Raw genomic sequence first — 14,603 nt, 5'->3', positions numbered from 1 at the left:
GACAGAAAGAAGAGAAGCTGTGCTCAGTGCTCTGTGATGACACAGGGAAAGAAAGTCGGCAAGTGAGTCATTCAAGAGTGTCTCTTGACAGTGGCTGTGGTCCTTGGGTGCTCCACAAAGAAGAATGTACTTGGCAGATTTGGAGAGTAGCTGCCTTTGGGCCCACAGGTACAAGACAGGAGAGGAAAGGTTGTTTTCAAGTCAAGAAGCAAAGGAAGTTTTGGCCTAACTTTCCAAGGTGGTGCCAGAATTCTGCAGCAGACTCATCCACTGTCAGTCTGAGTCAGGATGCAGGAAAGAGGGTGCATTGCCCCTGGTTCCTCCTCTGTTCTCTTCACATGCCTGGGGGGCTAAGACTGCCCTCACTTCGTGGAAAGCCAGAGAAGGATGCGCCTGCCTGGCCCTAGTGCACACAGCCTTGCCAGAAGAGAATGGGGAATGGGCAATCCATCCAACACACACACAAGCATACCCACATACTACATACCACACATACATACATACATACATACATACATACATACATACAACACACATACACACAGCACACATTCAAATACACACACTGTATGCACTGCACATATGGACACACCACATACCATGACAACACACACACATATCTAATAAACGTACCACATGTCACTAACATATGCCAAACACAACACATATACTATGTACCACCCCTGATATATACATCATACTACACAAACAAACACTACAGCCCCTATATAGACCATAATACACACACCATACCATATATTATACTACACACACACACACACACACACACACACAAACACCACACCATACATAAACACCATATCCCATAGACACCACTCATTATACACACATACACACACCATACTACACATCCACCACACATTACACCCACCCACACCATACATACCACACACAACACACATACACACACACACCATACTATACATACACCACACACTATACCCACCCACGCCATACATACTACACACAACACACAAACACACATACTACATGAGGACCTAGAGATGGGGAGGGTTGTGCCAGAAGCCTCTGACAGGGTGCGTCAGTGCTCTGGCAGTGGCCCAAGATACCGAAACTTTTTTTTTTCTTTTTAAGAAAGCAACATGTTTATTCATCTCATATAATAAAAGAGATTAAATCCACTGTTCTCAAACTTTCTATAAAGAAAATAGTAGGCATGCACTGTTAAATGGGCAAATGCTATAAGGTACCAAAGGCAGAAACAAGGACAGAGCTGACTTCATGATGTAGAGGGGACAGGGGAGCTGGAAACATTTCATAATTTAGTGCTGCGATGCTAAATCAAACAGAGAGCTTCAAAGAAAAGTAATACCTCAAAAATCTAAAAGAAAAACTAGCACATTTTCTAGGCCATCATATACAGAAAGCAATATACTCATAAGCAAAGTTTTTCCTGGGAATGGTTTAGCATTTGTTAGTTACCTTGTGATACTGAAACTCTTATGCAGGGATGCTTTCCCCTGGAGATGTCATTGAGCTGAAAACTGCCTTTACTGCATCGTGGTGTTCAGCCGAAAGCTCCTGCAATTTATTCCACAAAAAAATAGAATGCTAAGGGGCTGGAGAGATGGCTCAGTGGTTAAGAGCACCAACTGTTCTTCCAGAAGTCCTGAGTTCAATTCCCAGCAGACACATATGGCTCACAACTGTCTGTAATGGGATCCAATGCCCTCTTCTGGTGTGTCTGAAGAGAGCAACAGTGTAGACACATACATAAAATAAGGTCTGGGGAGATGGTTCAGTCTATAGTGTGCTTGCAACTCAAACAAGGACCTGAATTCCATCCCTAGCACCCTTGTAAAAGCCAGGCTCAGTGGTGAGTGCTATAGTCTCAATGCTGGGGATACAAAATTGGGGGACCCCTGGGGATCACTGAACAGATAGTCTAGTCAATAATAGAGCTCCAGGTACACACAAACACACACACACACACACACACACACACACACACACACGGATGGCACCTTTATGTCACATTTCATGGCAACCTGCATTCTGCCCACATGAAGAGACCTCGGCATGTTCCTCACATCAGCTTTGGAAGGAGGAAAAGAAAGAGACAGACAGGGAGCAGCAGTCACGTCTCCTGCTACCCTCTCTGACCCCTGCCCAAGCCCGCTCTCATCTCAAAGCCTCAGGCATACAATCTTCCTCAAGAAACTAACCAGAGAGCACCCTGACACACAGCAGGGAATCCAGCGAAGACTGCCTCTCCCTCCATTCACAGTAACACTGCAGCATTTGAAGTCTGCTCCATGTCTCTGGACCTAACGCTTCGATCTTCCTCTACTCTCTGACAGCCCTTCCCTTCTTTGAACCGTTTTGACTTTCTGATTTCCTTCACGGTAGTGACTCCTTCTTATGTCAGTAATGGGATGAACTCCAGTTGGCTTCTCAGGTGCCTCCTAACGACTGGACCATCACTTGCTATCTGCCCTTGCAGGTTCTGGGGTCTGAATTCCACCCGTTGTTCCCACCAGAGCCCTGTATGGCTTAGCAAACTCACCTGCTTCATCCAGCACCACCCACTTCTCTCCAGTTGAAAATAGCAAACCTCAGTTCCACCCCACCTGTTCAGGACCAGAACTCCTTGGACCTACGCCTAGCCCCCAAACTCAACCATGTTGACAGTATTTCCTTTTCATGCCTTTGCTGTCTGAGAGACATTTTGAGATCCCTGGCTAGGCATCAGGGACACAGTGGAAAATGTTTACACCTGTTCAAACTGTTCCGGGGAAGCAAGCAAGATATCAGTTTTACAGACAGCCTGGCACTCAGGAGGGCAAGACCCTTATAAGATTAGGAAAGTCTATCTTTAATTCACTCATTTACTCTCCCTGGTAAATATGATCCTTTAAAAACCCCAAATCTGAACAGGTGCCTACTGGGTACACAAAACAGAGACTGGGATAAACAAAAACAGAAATCCGGGCATCCCGAGGGACAGGAGGGCCCTGAAAGCAGAGACAAAACTCTTCAGGACTTGGACAACCAAGACCGCGGACTCTGCTGAACAGCCCTTTGCTTCCCAGAGGTCCTTTATACTCTGCGTCTGCAGATTTCCTGCTGGTACTGTGGAAACCTGTGCTGACCACCACGGCTGGGGCCTCCCTCACCTGCCAAACGTCTCCTCAGTAGCTTGCACACTGCCCGTCCTGTGAGCCAGGTCTCTGCACAGGATACAGTGATAACTCAGGCTTTGATTGCGTCTGCAATCGCTAGTTTTGGAGATGTGATTTAAACAGACTCCATGTTCTGCCAGGGCTCCTCTGAGACCCAGAGAATTGTGCTCAGTGCTCCGTTCTTGCTCACTCTTTCAGGTTACTAAGCCCAGCACTGAATGTGGCCAATGGCCTCCTCCACCCATGGGTTCCGAACAATACTGGCTTCTGTGTTGTTTTCGAATATTGGTGTTTCTGGGTTTCAGGGCCCACGGTTGGAAGAAGACAACCCTAAGCATGTTGCCATCAGTAGGAAAGGTCTACATGGTTATTGTCACTTGTCCAAGTGCCTTGACATTTAGGACTTTTTTTTTTTTTTTTAGTTTTCCGAGACAGGGTTTCTCTGTGTATCCCTGGCTGTCCTGGAACTCACTCTGTAGACCAGGCTGGCCTCCAACTCAGAAATCCATCTGCCTCTGCCTCCCAAGTGCTGGGATTAAAGGCGTGTGCCACCACTGCCCGACAGGACTTTTCTATTCCTATTGAGTTATGTGAATTAACTGGAACTCTCTGGGGTGGTTATGAGGGGCATGGAGCAGAGGAACGGGACCTAAGGGAACACACACTGCGTTTTACTCTTACAAGACAAAGTGTGCACAAGACAGATGCAATTACTAGAATTTTCCTTGAGATCACCCACAGGTATTGGTGAAGGACTTCTGTGGTCTATATATGCTTTGAATGTGCTCAAGGCCACAGGTCAATTGTGGTGGACAGTGCCTGCTGGCACCTTTCTTAGTTCCTCTTCTAAAGGACGGCCTGGCACTCAGTGGGTTGTTCGTATTTTTTAAGACGGGAATGAACCCAGGGAAAGTAAAGGAAGGAAGCAAGGGTATCTGAGGATTGGAGTCTGATCAAGTCTGACCACTCGATACTGGCCAGAGTCAGCAGTGATCAATCTGATCAAGTCTGACCACTCGATACTGGCCAGAGTCAGCAGTGATCAATAGTCAAGTCCACAAAGAAATAGCGCGCTTGTGTGTGCATGCACACACCCACAGCCACACCCATAGCCACACATCCAAAGCCTGGGAAACATTCCATTTTGAATGCTTAGTAAAATCCAAACACTTGGAATTTTGCAGATGTCAAAACAGACTTGAAGGGCTAAAGAACAAAGTGGTTTGTGTTTGGTTCTTCTTTAATGAAAAACACATGCTCAGCTGGCTTTTCGAGGAAAAACAAAAAAGAATTCACAATTTCAAACCATCACCTTAGTTATGATAAACTTAGACTGGTGGCCAATGGGGGTGTGCCAGCATTTACTTATTTATTTACTTATTTTATACTTATTTATTTTCAGTTACATAAGATTGAAACCTACAGAGACTCTCATTTTCCAGAATAGAGGAAGCAAATATTTAGCATCTATATCTCAAAGGCAAGCAGACCTCCCCTCCCTCTCCCCACTCCCCTCCCTCCCCCCTCAAAGAGTTGAGATTGACTACAGAATCCCTTCCATCCAGAGAAATTTCTTGCCATTATATCATTCTCTTAAAGAGCCTCATCACCAGGGTCATTCAGAGAAACAGACCTTGTGGCAGAAAAACATGAGGAAAATGTTCACTTCTCTCAGGAAAAATGTTATCAAAGGTCCCTAGCAAAAACCGTATACCAACCGGGCGTGGTGGCACACGCCTTTAATCCCAGCACTTGGAGGCAGAGGCAGGCGAATTTCTGAGTTCGAGGCCAGCCTGGTCTACAAAGTGAGTTTCAGGACAGTCAGGACTATACAGAGAAACTCTGTCTTGAAAAACCAAAAACCAAAAACCAACCAAACAAACAAACAAAAACTGTATACCAGTGCATTCAAATGCGGGGGGGTGGGGGGTGGGATGCAGGTTTCATTTCTGTGGCAGTCATAAAATAGCTTGACAGAGATCAACTTAGATGAGAAAGTCATCACAGTCCCTGGTTACAGCCCCTCACTGCAAAGGAGTCACAATGACAGAGCTTGAAGTAGCTGGTCACATGACATCCACAGTATGAGCCGAGACAAATGAACACATGCATGCTGTCTTAGTCAGGGTTTCTATTCCTGCACAAACATCACGACCAAGAAGCAAGTTGGGGAGGAAAGGGTTTATTCGGTTTACACTTCCACATTGCTGTTCATTACTGAAGAAGTCAGGACTGGAACTCAAGCAGGTCAGGGAGCAGGAGCTGATGCAGAAGCCATGGAGGGATGTTCTTTACTGGCTTGCTTCCTCTGGCTTGCTCAGCCTGCTCTCTTATAGAACCCAAGACTACCAGCCCAGAGATGATCCCACCCACAAGGGGCCCTCCCCACTTGGTCACTAACTGAGAAAATGCCCTGCAGCTGGATCTCATGGAGGCATTTCCCCAACTGAAGCTCCTTTCTCTGTGATAACTCCAGCTGTGCCAAGTTGACAAAAAATTAGCCAGTACACATGCTCACTTGCTTGTGCTGGGCTTGGTTTCTTCACTCTTGTACAGTTCAGCACCCCAAGCCTAGGCAACGGTGCTGCCCATGGTGGGCTGGATCTTCCCATATCAACTAAGACAATCCCCAAAAGACATGGCCACGAGCACAACCCAGTGTAGACAATTCCTCATTGAGATTCTCTTTTCAGGTGGTTCCATGTTGTGTCAAGTTGACAATTAATGCTGACTGACATCACACAAGGCTCATCATCATCGGCTTGAATACACATAACAGATCTAGCTATGAAGAGAAGGAGCTGGGAAAGATCCAGAGCATGGGTGCTAGGGAAACTCTATTTCCTTGTTTTGGTGGGAGTCTCTCAGTCTCTCTGTTTCCTATAAATGGAGATTCTTTAATCAGCAGAAGGGCAAGAACAGAACTAATGTGTTAGAGATTTACAGACTGGCCACACTCCTATGTGTTCTCTTTGAACTAGCTGCATAACGGTCTGTCCTTATGTAGGCCCTACTAACCCTGGAGAAAAGCTTAGGTTAGCTCACTGGGCAGGTATGGGCGACCCATTTTGGTTGCTCCAACTCTGCCATCACCAAGTCCCTGAAGCCTGGAGCCTACTTCTGGACTGGTTGTGAGCTCAAGACTGAACGGAATTACGCTTTAGGGACTGCTGGCTAGTTGGTTTTGTCAACTAGTCACAATCTAGAGTCACCAGGGAAGAACCACTCAATGAAGGATTGGCCCAGAGCAGGTTGGCCAGGGACATATCTGTGGATGATTCTTCTGATTGCATTCACTGATATAGGAAGACCCAGTTACAAGTGCATGACGTCATCCTCTGGGTTTTGGTCCTCTCTCTTTCCCTCCCTCCCTCCCTCCCTCCCTCCTCTCCCTCCCCCTCCACCCTTCTTTCCTTTTTCTCTCCCTTCCCTCCTCCCCTCCCCTTCCCTCTCTTTCTCCCTCTCCCTTTCCCTCTGCCCTTGACTGCAGGTGTAATGTCACCAGCTCCCTCAAGCTCCTACTGCTGTGATATTCCCACTATGATGACTGTAACCGGGAACCAACCATCAGAAATAAACCATCTGCCCACACACAATTTGCTTTTGCTCGGGGTATGTTACCATAGCAACCAGACAGGAAACTAAGGCAGGTACTCTCAATGATGATGCTCGAGTTTCCCTGAGGAGCAACTAGGAGGAGGCCTGGACCATCAGTGTGGAGACACAGAGAGTATACAGTTAGGCTTGAAGCCACCTTGGTGACCTGGGCCAGCCATGGATACACACTTACGGTTTTGTCTTTCCCAGCTTCCAGCAGAGCATCCAGGCAGCTAACCTCTCTCACAGGCATTGGCTCAAAAGTCATTTTCTCAATCCAGCTGATGGCAGCAGCTATAGAGTACTCAGTCACGAGGATGGCACACTCCTGCCATTTCACCAGCTCTGTGGAAACCCTGAAAGGGATCATAGTCACCAGACAGTGATTAACGCCACCATGGGAGTGTCGGCCTTCAGTGTCAACCAGAAGTCACCCGGGAGAGAAGGGAAACCAAGCTGCCAGTTCTTCAAGAGTCATCGAGAAAACGTGTGAGGCAGTGCAGACACGCCTGTCCTGTTTGGGCAGGTATACCAAGGATCTAATACCTAATGTATTAGATCCTTGACCTCCTGCAGGCATGGTGACCAGGAGACATAGCTGGAGTGGCATGGGACAGAAAAAAAGGTACAAGTGTTAACTAGTGCTTTAAAAACATTATTAGAGGAGCCCAGAGTCTTCTGTGTTGGATGAAGAAAGGAAGCAGGAGAGAGTTGGGTTCTTTTGGGCAGGGATAGTGTGAGGACAAGATATAGCTACGAGTGTCTCCTGGTTTCAATGGTTGATCCATTAGGATTCGCCACCAGAGGATTTAGATTTAATAAGGTTTTATAAGATTAGAATTTTAGTTGCTGTGCCCAACAATTGAGTTACCATTGTTTCTGAACTAAGTTTGTGTTGTGTTTTCCTTCATGCCGTGGTTTGTTCGGGTTCAAGAGAGAAAGGTATGGTGGCAAAGCATGGGTTTGCCTGAGGTGCACCACAAAGGCCATGGGGGATTTGAAGCACAGGGTCGGTGTGGTAGCAACCCACCAGTGGGAACCTAGAGAGCTGGGTGGAGAGATTTTGGAGCTCTAAGTCAGTGTCTCCATGAGATAAAATCAGGTCGGCCATTGCCCGCCAGTGCATGGTGGGCCAGGCCACAGGAGGCAGAGAGTTGCCTGCACAAGCACAGGAACATGCCAGTTCATTTTTAATATTTCCTGCGACAGGTGACGAACCAACATGTTTGGTAGAATCCACTAGAAATGTAAGATTATTAGCCTGAGTGTTAGTTTTGCTTGTTTGTGTTTGTTTTTGTTTTTTCGAGACAGGGTTTCTTTGTATAGCCCTGGCTGTCCTGGAACTCACTTTGTAGACCAGGCTGGCCTCGAACTCAGAAATCCGCCTGTCTCTGCCTCCCAAGTGCTGGGATTAAAGGTGTGTGCCACCATAGTAAGTGGGTAGCTGAGTAGTGCTGAGATGAGTCACGTGAGACAAGTCACATGGACTCAAGGGCAGGAATTGAAACAAGAAACTGCTGGCAGGCTCAGAGGTCCCCTGCTGTGGGAAGTACAGGCTGCTCTGAGTCAGAGAGCTGTAGAATGGAAGTTGCCTACTTCTTGGGGCAGAGATTGATTGAACTGTGAATTTATAAAATTGGGATTATTTGCATATATATATATATATATATATATATATATATATATATTCTGTCTGAATAACATGGGGAATTTCTCCTACAGTGCGGAACTAGGATAGGGAAAATTAGTCGCCGACTTGAAGTAGATGGGCAGTGACCAGGTATTAATAAAATAAATGTCTGTGGCTCCAGGCAGAGAACCGAACAGATAGATGGTATAAGGGTACATTGCTCTAATACGTCTTAACCAGATACTCAAATTCTGTCTAATGTGGCCTCCATGGGAATTCTTGGTTATTATCCTGCCTGACAAGATATAAAAGGCCTAAGAATAGGCACATGCAGTATTTTAGTTTACCTCATGTGTTTTGGATTGTTTTAACTTTCAAAATGGGTGTGATGTTGAGTTTTGTGGTTACGTTATGTTAAGTTTTTTTCTGGTTACTGGCTCAAGGGTATGCTGATTTGGGAGAAAGGTTTTGTCTTTGCAATTTTAGGAAAGGTGATTAGTGTCTATACACCTTCCAGAGTAATATGGGTCAGATTTGATAGAAGGAGACCCCCTGAAGAAATAGATTCCACAAAATCAAACAAAAAGATTATCTTGATGATACTAAAATTTTGTTTTGAGATTTGTATATTACAGAATATACTGCCTTAATGAGTCTTCGCTTGAACTTCAGATGTCTTGGACTTTCAGACACACACACACACACACACACACACATGCGCATCCACACAGGATGTGGATCCAGTCAAGACACAGACATCAGAGACTAAATCAATCATTGGTGTGGCCTTCTTAAGGTCAACCAACTCTCCTATTTTCCCTACCCCAACCCCGCCCTTCAAAATATCTCAATGCCCATATTCAGCTTGAAGAAATTATCAAGAGTCATGGACCCAGTTCCCTCGACTTTGGGGCTGGAGGGGGTTATTACAGGTTGTCTTTCTAGGGAATATGAAAATGGTCATAATTAGAACAAGGAAGAATAGCTAGAATTGATTGCATAGCCATAATCTCATTTGGTAGTGTTGTAACCCCCGAAATACTGATACTAGAGATACTCCAGTGTTGTGGACAGTTTGCCTCTGCGTTCCCAGACAGAGGCTCCCATCCTCCCTCCCACCACAGCAAGCACAATGTGCAGACAGCTGGTCTGTGCTGCGCCCTCCTGCAGCAGCCAGGGCATCCCTCCTCCTCCCCTAGCATTAGAAGGGTACTACCCATAAAATTCCCCTGCCTCTGCATCTCAAAAAAACCCAACACTCCTGCTGATAAAGCAGCAAAACTCTAGGTGCCTGTCCTTGAGACCTTAGAGGAATAACTAGCTGAAGGGAGACACGTGGAAAAAAGGAAACAGAGGTCAGGTCACAGATAGTTACAACTGGGAGTGGCCATAAAATTAGTCCTTGAACCGACACCCATTATCCGCCTCCTCGTCAGTGCTATGCCACCCTCTACTCCCCTTCTCTGTGAATATTTATGCTATTCCTATGTATATAAGCCCAATGTTTTCTGGACTTGGTTGCTTGCCAGGATTCACACAGTGAGTGCTAGGTGGGCAAACTGAGTTTGAACTTGAAACAGTAGAAGACTCTTTTTCAAGTTGCAGTGGACTTCAAAATTATTTTATTTATTTATTTATTTATTTATTATATGTAAGTACACTGTAGCTATCTTCAGGCACTCCAGAAGAGGGCATCAGATCTTGTTATGGGTGGTTGTGAGCCACCATGTGGTTGCTGGGATTTGAACTCCGGACCTTCAGAAGAGCAGTCGGCGGGTGCTCTTACCCACTGAGCCATCTCACCAGCCCCGGACTTCAAAATTCTTGGTCTGGGTTTCCCATGGATTCAGGGCACAGCAGTAGAAATCTTTTTAATTGTTACTAAGCTGAAGTCATAGTTTCTTGGTTTTGGTACAGAACTTATTTTGATGCAAGATGATTAAGCCTGTGAGTTAAGGGCCAAATAGCAAATTCATGGCTCTGAGTTTATCGTTAGAATGTTTCCAGAGATTTTAATTAGAAATAGCTGAGAGTAGTTAACGGAGAACAGTCCAGGTTACTTTACATAGATAGGTGGTTCTCAAAAACAGAAATCCACAGAATGTGACATTTAATGTTACTCATTCACTTGTTGAGACAAATCTGCTCCTCACAGCTTCCCATTTGTGGATTCAAAGAAGAAGCTGAGCATCTCACCTCCAGGTGAGGCTGCACATTGTGTCTAGGTGGCCACTGGGCAGAAATTGCCTATCTCTCCTACAGACCTCTACTGTTCTTGAAAGGACACAATTTATAGGTTAGGACAGCTTAGTTCTGCTGAGAATAAGCTAGTCCTTAGTATTCCTGTTATCTCTAAGGTCTGTCCGAAGATCCTGGGCCAGAAGGCTGAAGACATGCTCAATCTTCCTGTCTTACTGGGGCTGTATAGATAGGCAACTGTCTCTACAGTTTGTCTCAGTTCTGGAAGCTGTGTTAGGCTTCCTATATATTTTTAGTTAATGTTGGTCATTCTCAGATTTCTGACAGGGTTGAAAAACTACTTACAGTCTCTTAGCCAACCCAGGCTATTTACTGTGAGAGAACAGATTTGAGAGGATGGTTTTCAGATGGCATACAGTCTAAGGCCAAGACATAAGTCAAGGTAGAATCATAAGTCTTTTAAGTTAGGATGGATGACAATGTTCTATCTTAATGATATAAATGATGGACTGGGTGTTAGGTCTATCTCATACTTTATAAATTACAAAATGATAATAGTTGTGCTCTATTTATATTTGAGAGAAAGGTTTTGTTATTTATTAGAAAAGAAAGGGGGAAGTGTGTGGAAGGGTCTGATGATGCTCTTTGTATTTTGATACTAATCCCGTTCTCCTGGGAGGGGTTTCAGAAAAGGAAAGAGCCACTACTCAGGTGGTTTCTTGGAACCAATCCCCAATGAATAAAGGAGCCAATCACTAAAAAAAAAAGAGAGAGAAGGGGATGGGGTGAGGGGAGGGTGAGTTAGTAAACTGTCTGCTGTCCAAGCGTGAGGACCAAGTAAGGATCTCTGGTACCCACATAAAGAAGGCAACCTCATCAGCATAACTGACATCCTAAATGTGGGGAGGTAGAGACAGGAGCATCTCCAGGGCCTGCTGGCCATCCAGTCTAACCAACCAGAGAGCTCCAGGTTCCGTGAAAGTCTGTCTCAAAGAGGAAGGAAAATAAAGTGGAAAGTGATTGAGGAAGACATCTCTAGCCTTCGCATGTGCGCGCGCGCGCCCGCATACACTCACACATCCACACAGGATTGTGTAAGCATCCATGAACAAATACTAGGAGAAACTATTTTCGTTAACAGAATTATTAAACTCTCTTCTATCAATAGTGTGGACGGCCTTCTGGGGTGCTGCTTGGCAAGAGTCTGGCATTGGCCAAGGACAAGGAAATGGGCTTCAGGTAGGAATCTGACATTGGCCATGACAGGGACGTAAGTTCAGGCAGGAATCTGGCTTTAGGGCATGATAAGGAAGTAAGGAAGCAAGAATCTAACTTTAGGCTATAATAGGGAAGTAGGGNAAGGCAGGAATTTTAATCTTAGGGTGNAACAAAAGAAGTAGGCTTCAGGCAAGATTTTGGGCTTGGACAAGGAAGTGGGCTCAAGTATTTTGGTCTTTATGACAAGCCCTTTTAAACAACTGTCACAGGAATAATCAAGGGACTTTGCCTATTGCCTTGTTAGTTCCTTATTGTACTGCTTGCCCTTAATACTTGCATGTAATTAAAATTGTATAAAAAGCAGATTGGGAAAATTAAATTTGCCTTCAGTCTCAGAATTGACTGGGGTCATGCTACAATGTTGTCTATCTGTCTTTTTTCTTTTTAATCCTCACTCCCAGGCTTGAGAACCTGTTAACTGACTGAGTGGACTTGGTCACAATAGTGAATTTATAATAACCTACAGTATTACAGCTTACAGGTTGGTAGCAGCTCACTATTTTAAAATTTATTCTTAGTAATATTGTTTTCATTGTCATTTCAGAGCTCGACCAGCTATCCTTCCTGGGTCAAAAATAGGACTGTTTTGGTTCAGCAGAACATGTTTTAAAATCCTGAGAACATTTGTTTAAACCGTTTATTTTAGAAATGACTGAAGGGCACCCTTGCCTTAAAAAAGAGGAACCATCCAAATCCAGTGTGTTTACAGTGTCAACCAAAGTGGCTTGACTGTCGCTAATGCTCCGATGCCACAGGGATTGCTGGCTCATATGTGTGTCCCCTTGGTTGGGCCTCTCTGGATAGCACATATGCTATAGTAAACAGTCCAAGAAAGCAAAGGCTTTGTGCGCATCAAAACCCGGTGCCTTCAGTAACACGTCTCTGTCAACCCCACCCACAAAGGTGTCCCCTATTTAGATAAAAGTGCATTATTCAGTTGAGAAAAACTCAATTAGGTGCATTTCCCTCCACCCACTCATCCAGATGTTTCCCGTCAAGGAGGCTCAACCACCAATGTGGCTGAGAAGTCAGCATTCCTGTGGTGCCAGGAATCCATAAATAATCGATCATAAAACTCTACATGAAATTCTAGGACGGCAACCACCTGTTGTTCTGATTAAAGGGTTTAAACTCAGGAGAGAGGTCAGCATGTGGCACAAACTCAGTCTGGCAAAGACAGCAAAAGTTGTGGCCTTTAATCTCAATATCCAAACTAAAACGAGACTTACAGCTTCAACACACATACATATACACAAATAATATAGTTATTCATATTCTCATGTTTTGACCTGCCAGTAGATTGAAGAAAAGCTTCTGAATCTCTCTTAACATGAAACCGAAGGTGTCCTGAGAAGTGCAGGTGTCCTTGGAAGTTCCCTGAGACGGATAATAAATGCATCGTGGGTTTTCTGCTGAAATTATGCATTCCATGGAATTATGAAAATCCTCCTCCCCTGCCATCAGACTAACTGTGTTAGCTCTGCTACTTAACTCTGAAGATGTGATCCGCAGAGACAAATATTTTCACTGGGAACTCACCATATCATGTTGAACCTGGTGATGAGAGCCACCTGCTCCTGGAGGACCATTTTCAGAGCATCCCGACACAGGTGGAGCTCCTCCAGCAGAACGTCACCGAAATCCAGCACTATGGTGACTCTCTGTTCCAAGATAACACCAAAAATCTGCCGGCTTCCGCTGGTGAGCCAGTCCATGCGCTGCTTGTAGCTCTCCACAGCTTGCGTTAAGTAATCCACAAACTGGTGGATCAGCTCTGCCTTAGCTGTCAGCTGGATGAAAGTAAGGATGAAAAGTTAAAACTAATGAAACAGTAGCAAAATAGGCAGTTGGAACCTCAGTTCCAGTGATACAGCTGGAGCCATGAACTAGAAAGGATTCCATAGGTGCCCTTCAAACCCCACGGGAGCTGGGAAAGAGATTTCAGCCTCTCAGAAAGAGAATGAGATCTCTTCAAACTGCAGCACTCGAAATAAAATTAAATTAAATTAAAAAGAGTCTAGGTTATATCTTATTTTATAATATATACAGAACACCAGAAAATGGCCAGGGGCACTTTTAAGAAATTGAGTAAAAGAAAGAAAAACTAGCCAAGACAGATATATTTTTTAAAGTCCCATTGAAAAGTTTTCCTATGTAAGACACTACAAATTATTTCTTCAAAGGTCTCCAATTCCTTGCAAGGACAGCAGCTCAGGCTCATCCGAGTGACTGTAACTTTTGTCACTCTGCCCTCTCTCTTACGCCAACCTCCCCTGTGCCTGGGTCACCCAGGTACTCGTAGTCACCACTGATACTTTTGGGGACATTCCTAAAGGTGACAAAGACTTGTGGGCAACTTCTTGTTGTATACACATCCTTTAAGCACATCTGGCACGATCGAAAGGCCTTTTAGAATGCAAAGAGGTAGACAGCAGACAAGAAGAATGAAAAAGTCATGTCGTCTGTATCCCCGTCTACATCTCTCTTGAGCTCACTCCTCAAAGGCCAGCACCATTTCTCTGCAGCACCGCGGCACCAGTGAAGGAACCTGGGACTTTGCGCATGCTCAACAAGTGCTTGTCCACTGAGCCATACCCCAGCCCCTGGCATAACTCATGGCTTCTCTTAAGACCTCAGTTTTCGCCGGGCGTGGTGGCGCACGCCTTTAATCCCAGCACTCGGGAGGCAGAGGCAGGCGGATTTCTGAGTTCGAGGCCAGCCTGGTCTACAGAGTG

The 14,603-nt window shown here is 45.1% G+C and overlaps 1 protein-coding gene across 2 annotated transcripts in view; it reads right to left on the bottom strand.

Annotated features, from left to right (window-relative positions):
* Vwa3b (von Willebrand factor A domain containing 3B) overlaps window positions 1-14,603 on the bottom strand; it is a 154,125-nt gene that overhangs the window by 125,423 nt on the left and 14,099 nt on the right. For both annotated transcript variants that reach the window (XM_029539034.1, XM_029539035.1), the window contains exons 4-5: window positions 13,408-13,658; window positions 6,955-7,117 (exon numbers count right to left, since the gene is read on the bottom strand). In XM_029539034.1, coding sequence (XP_029394894.1) covers window positions 6,955-7,117; window positions 13,408-13,658 — 414 coding nt within the window. The remainder of the gene's footprint in view (window positions 1-6,954; window positions 7,118-13,407; window positions 13,659-14,603) is intronic.

Source organism: Mus pahari, chromosome 5 (assembly GCF_900095145.1).
Source record: "Mus pahari chromosome 5, PAHARI_EIJ_v1.1, whole genome shotgun sequence".
Taxonomy (NCBI): domain Eukaryota; kingdom Metazoa; phylum Chordata; class Mammalia; order Rodentia; family Muridae; genus Mus; species Mus pahari.
This window is presented reverse-complemented; position numbering and strand designations above follow the sequence as displayed.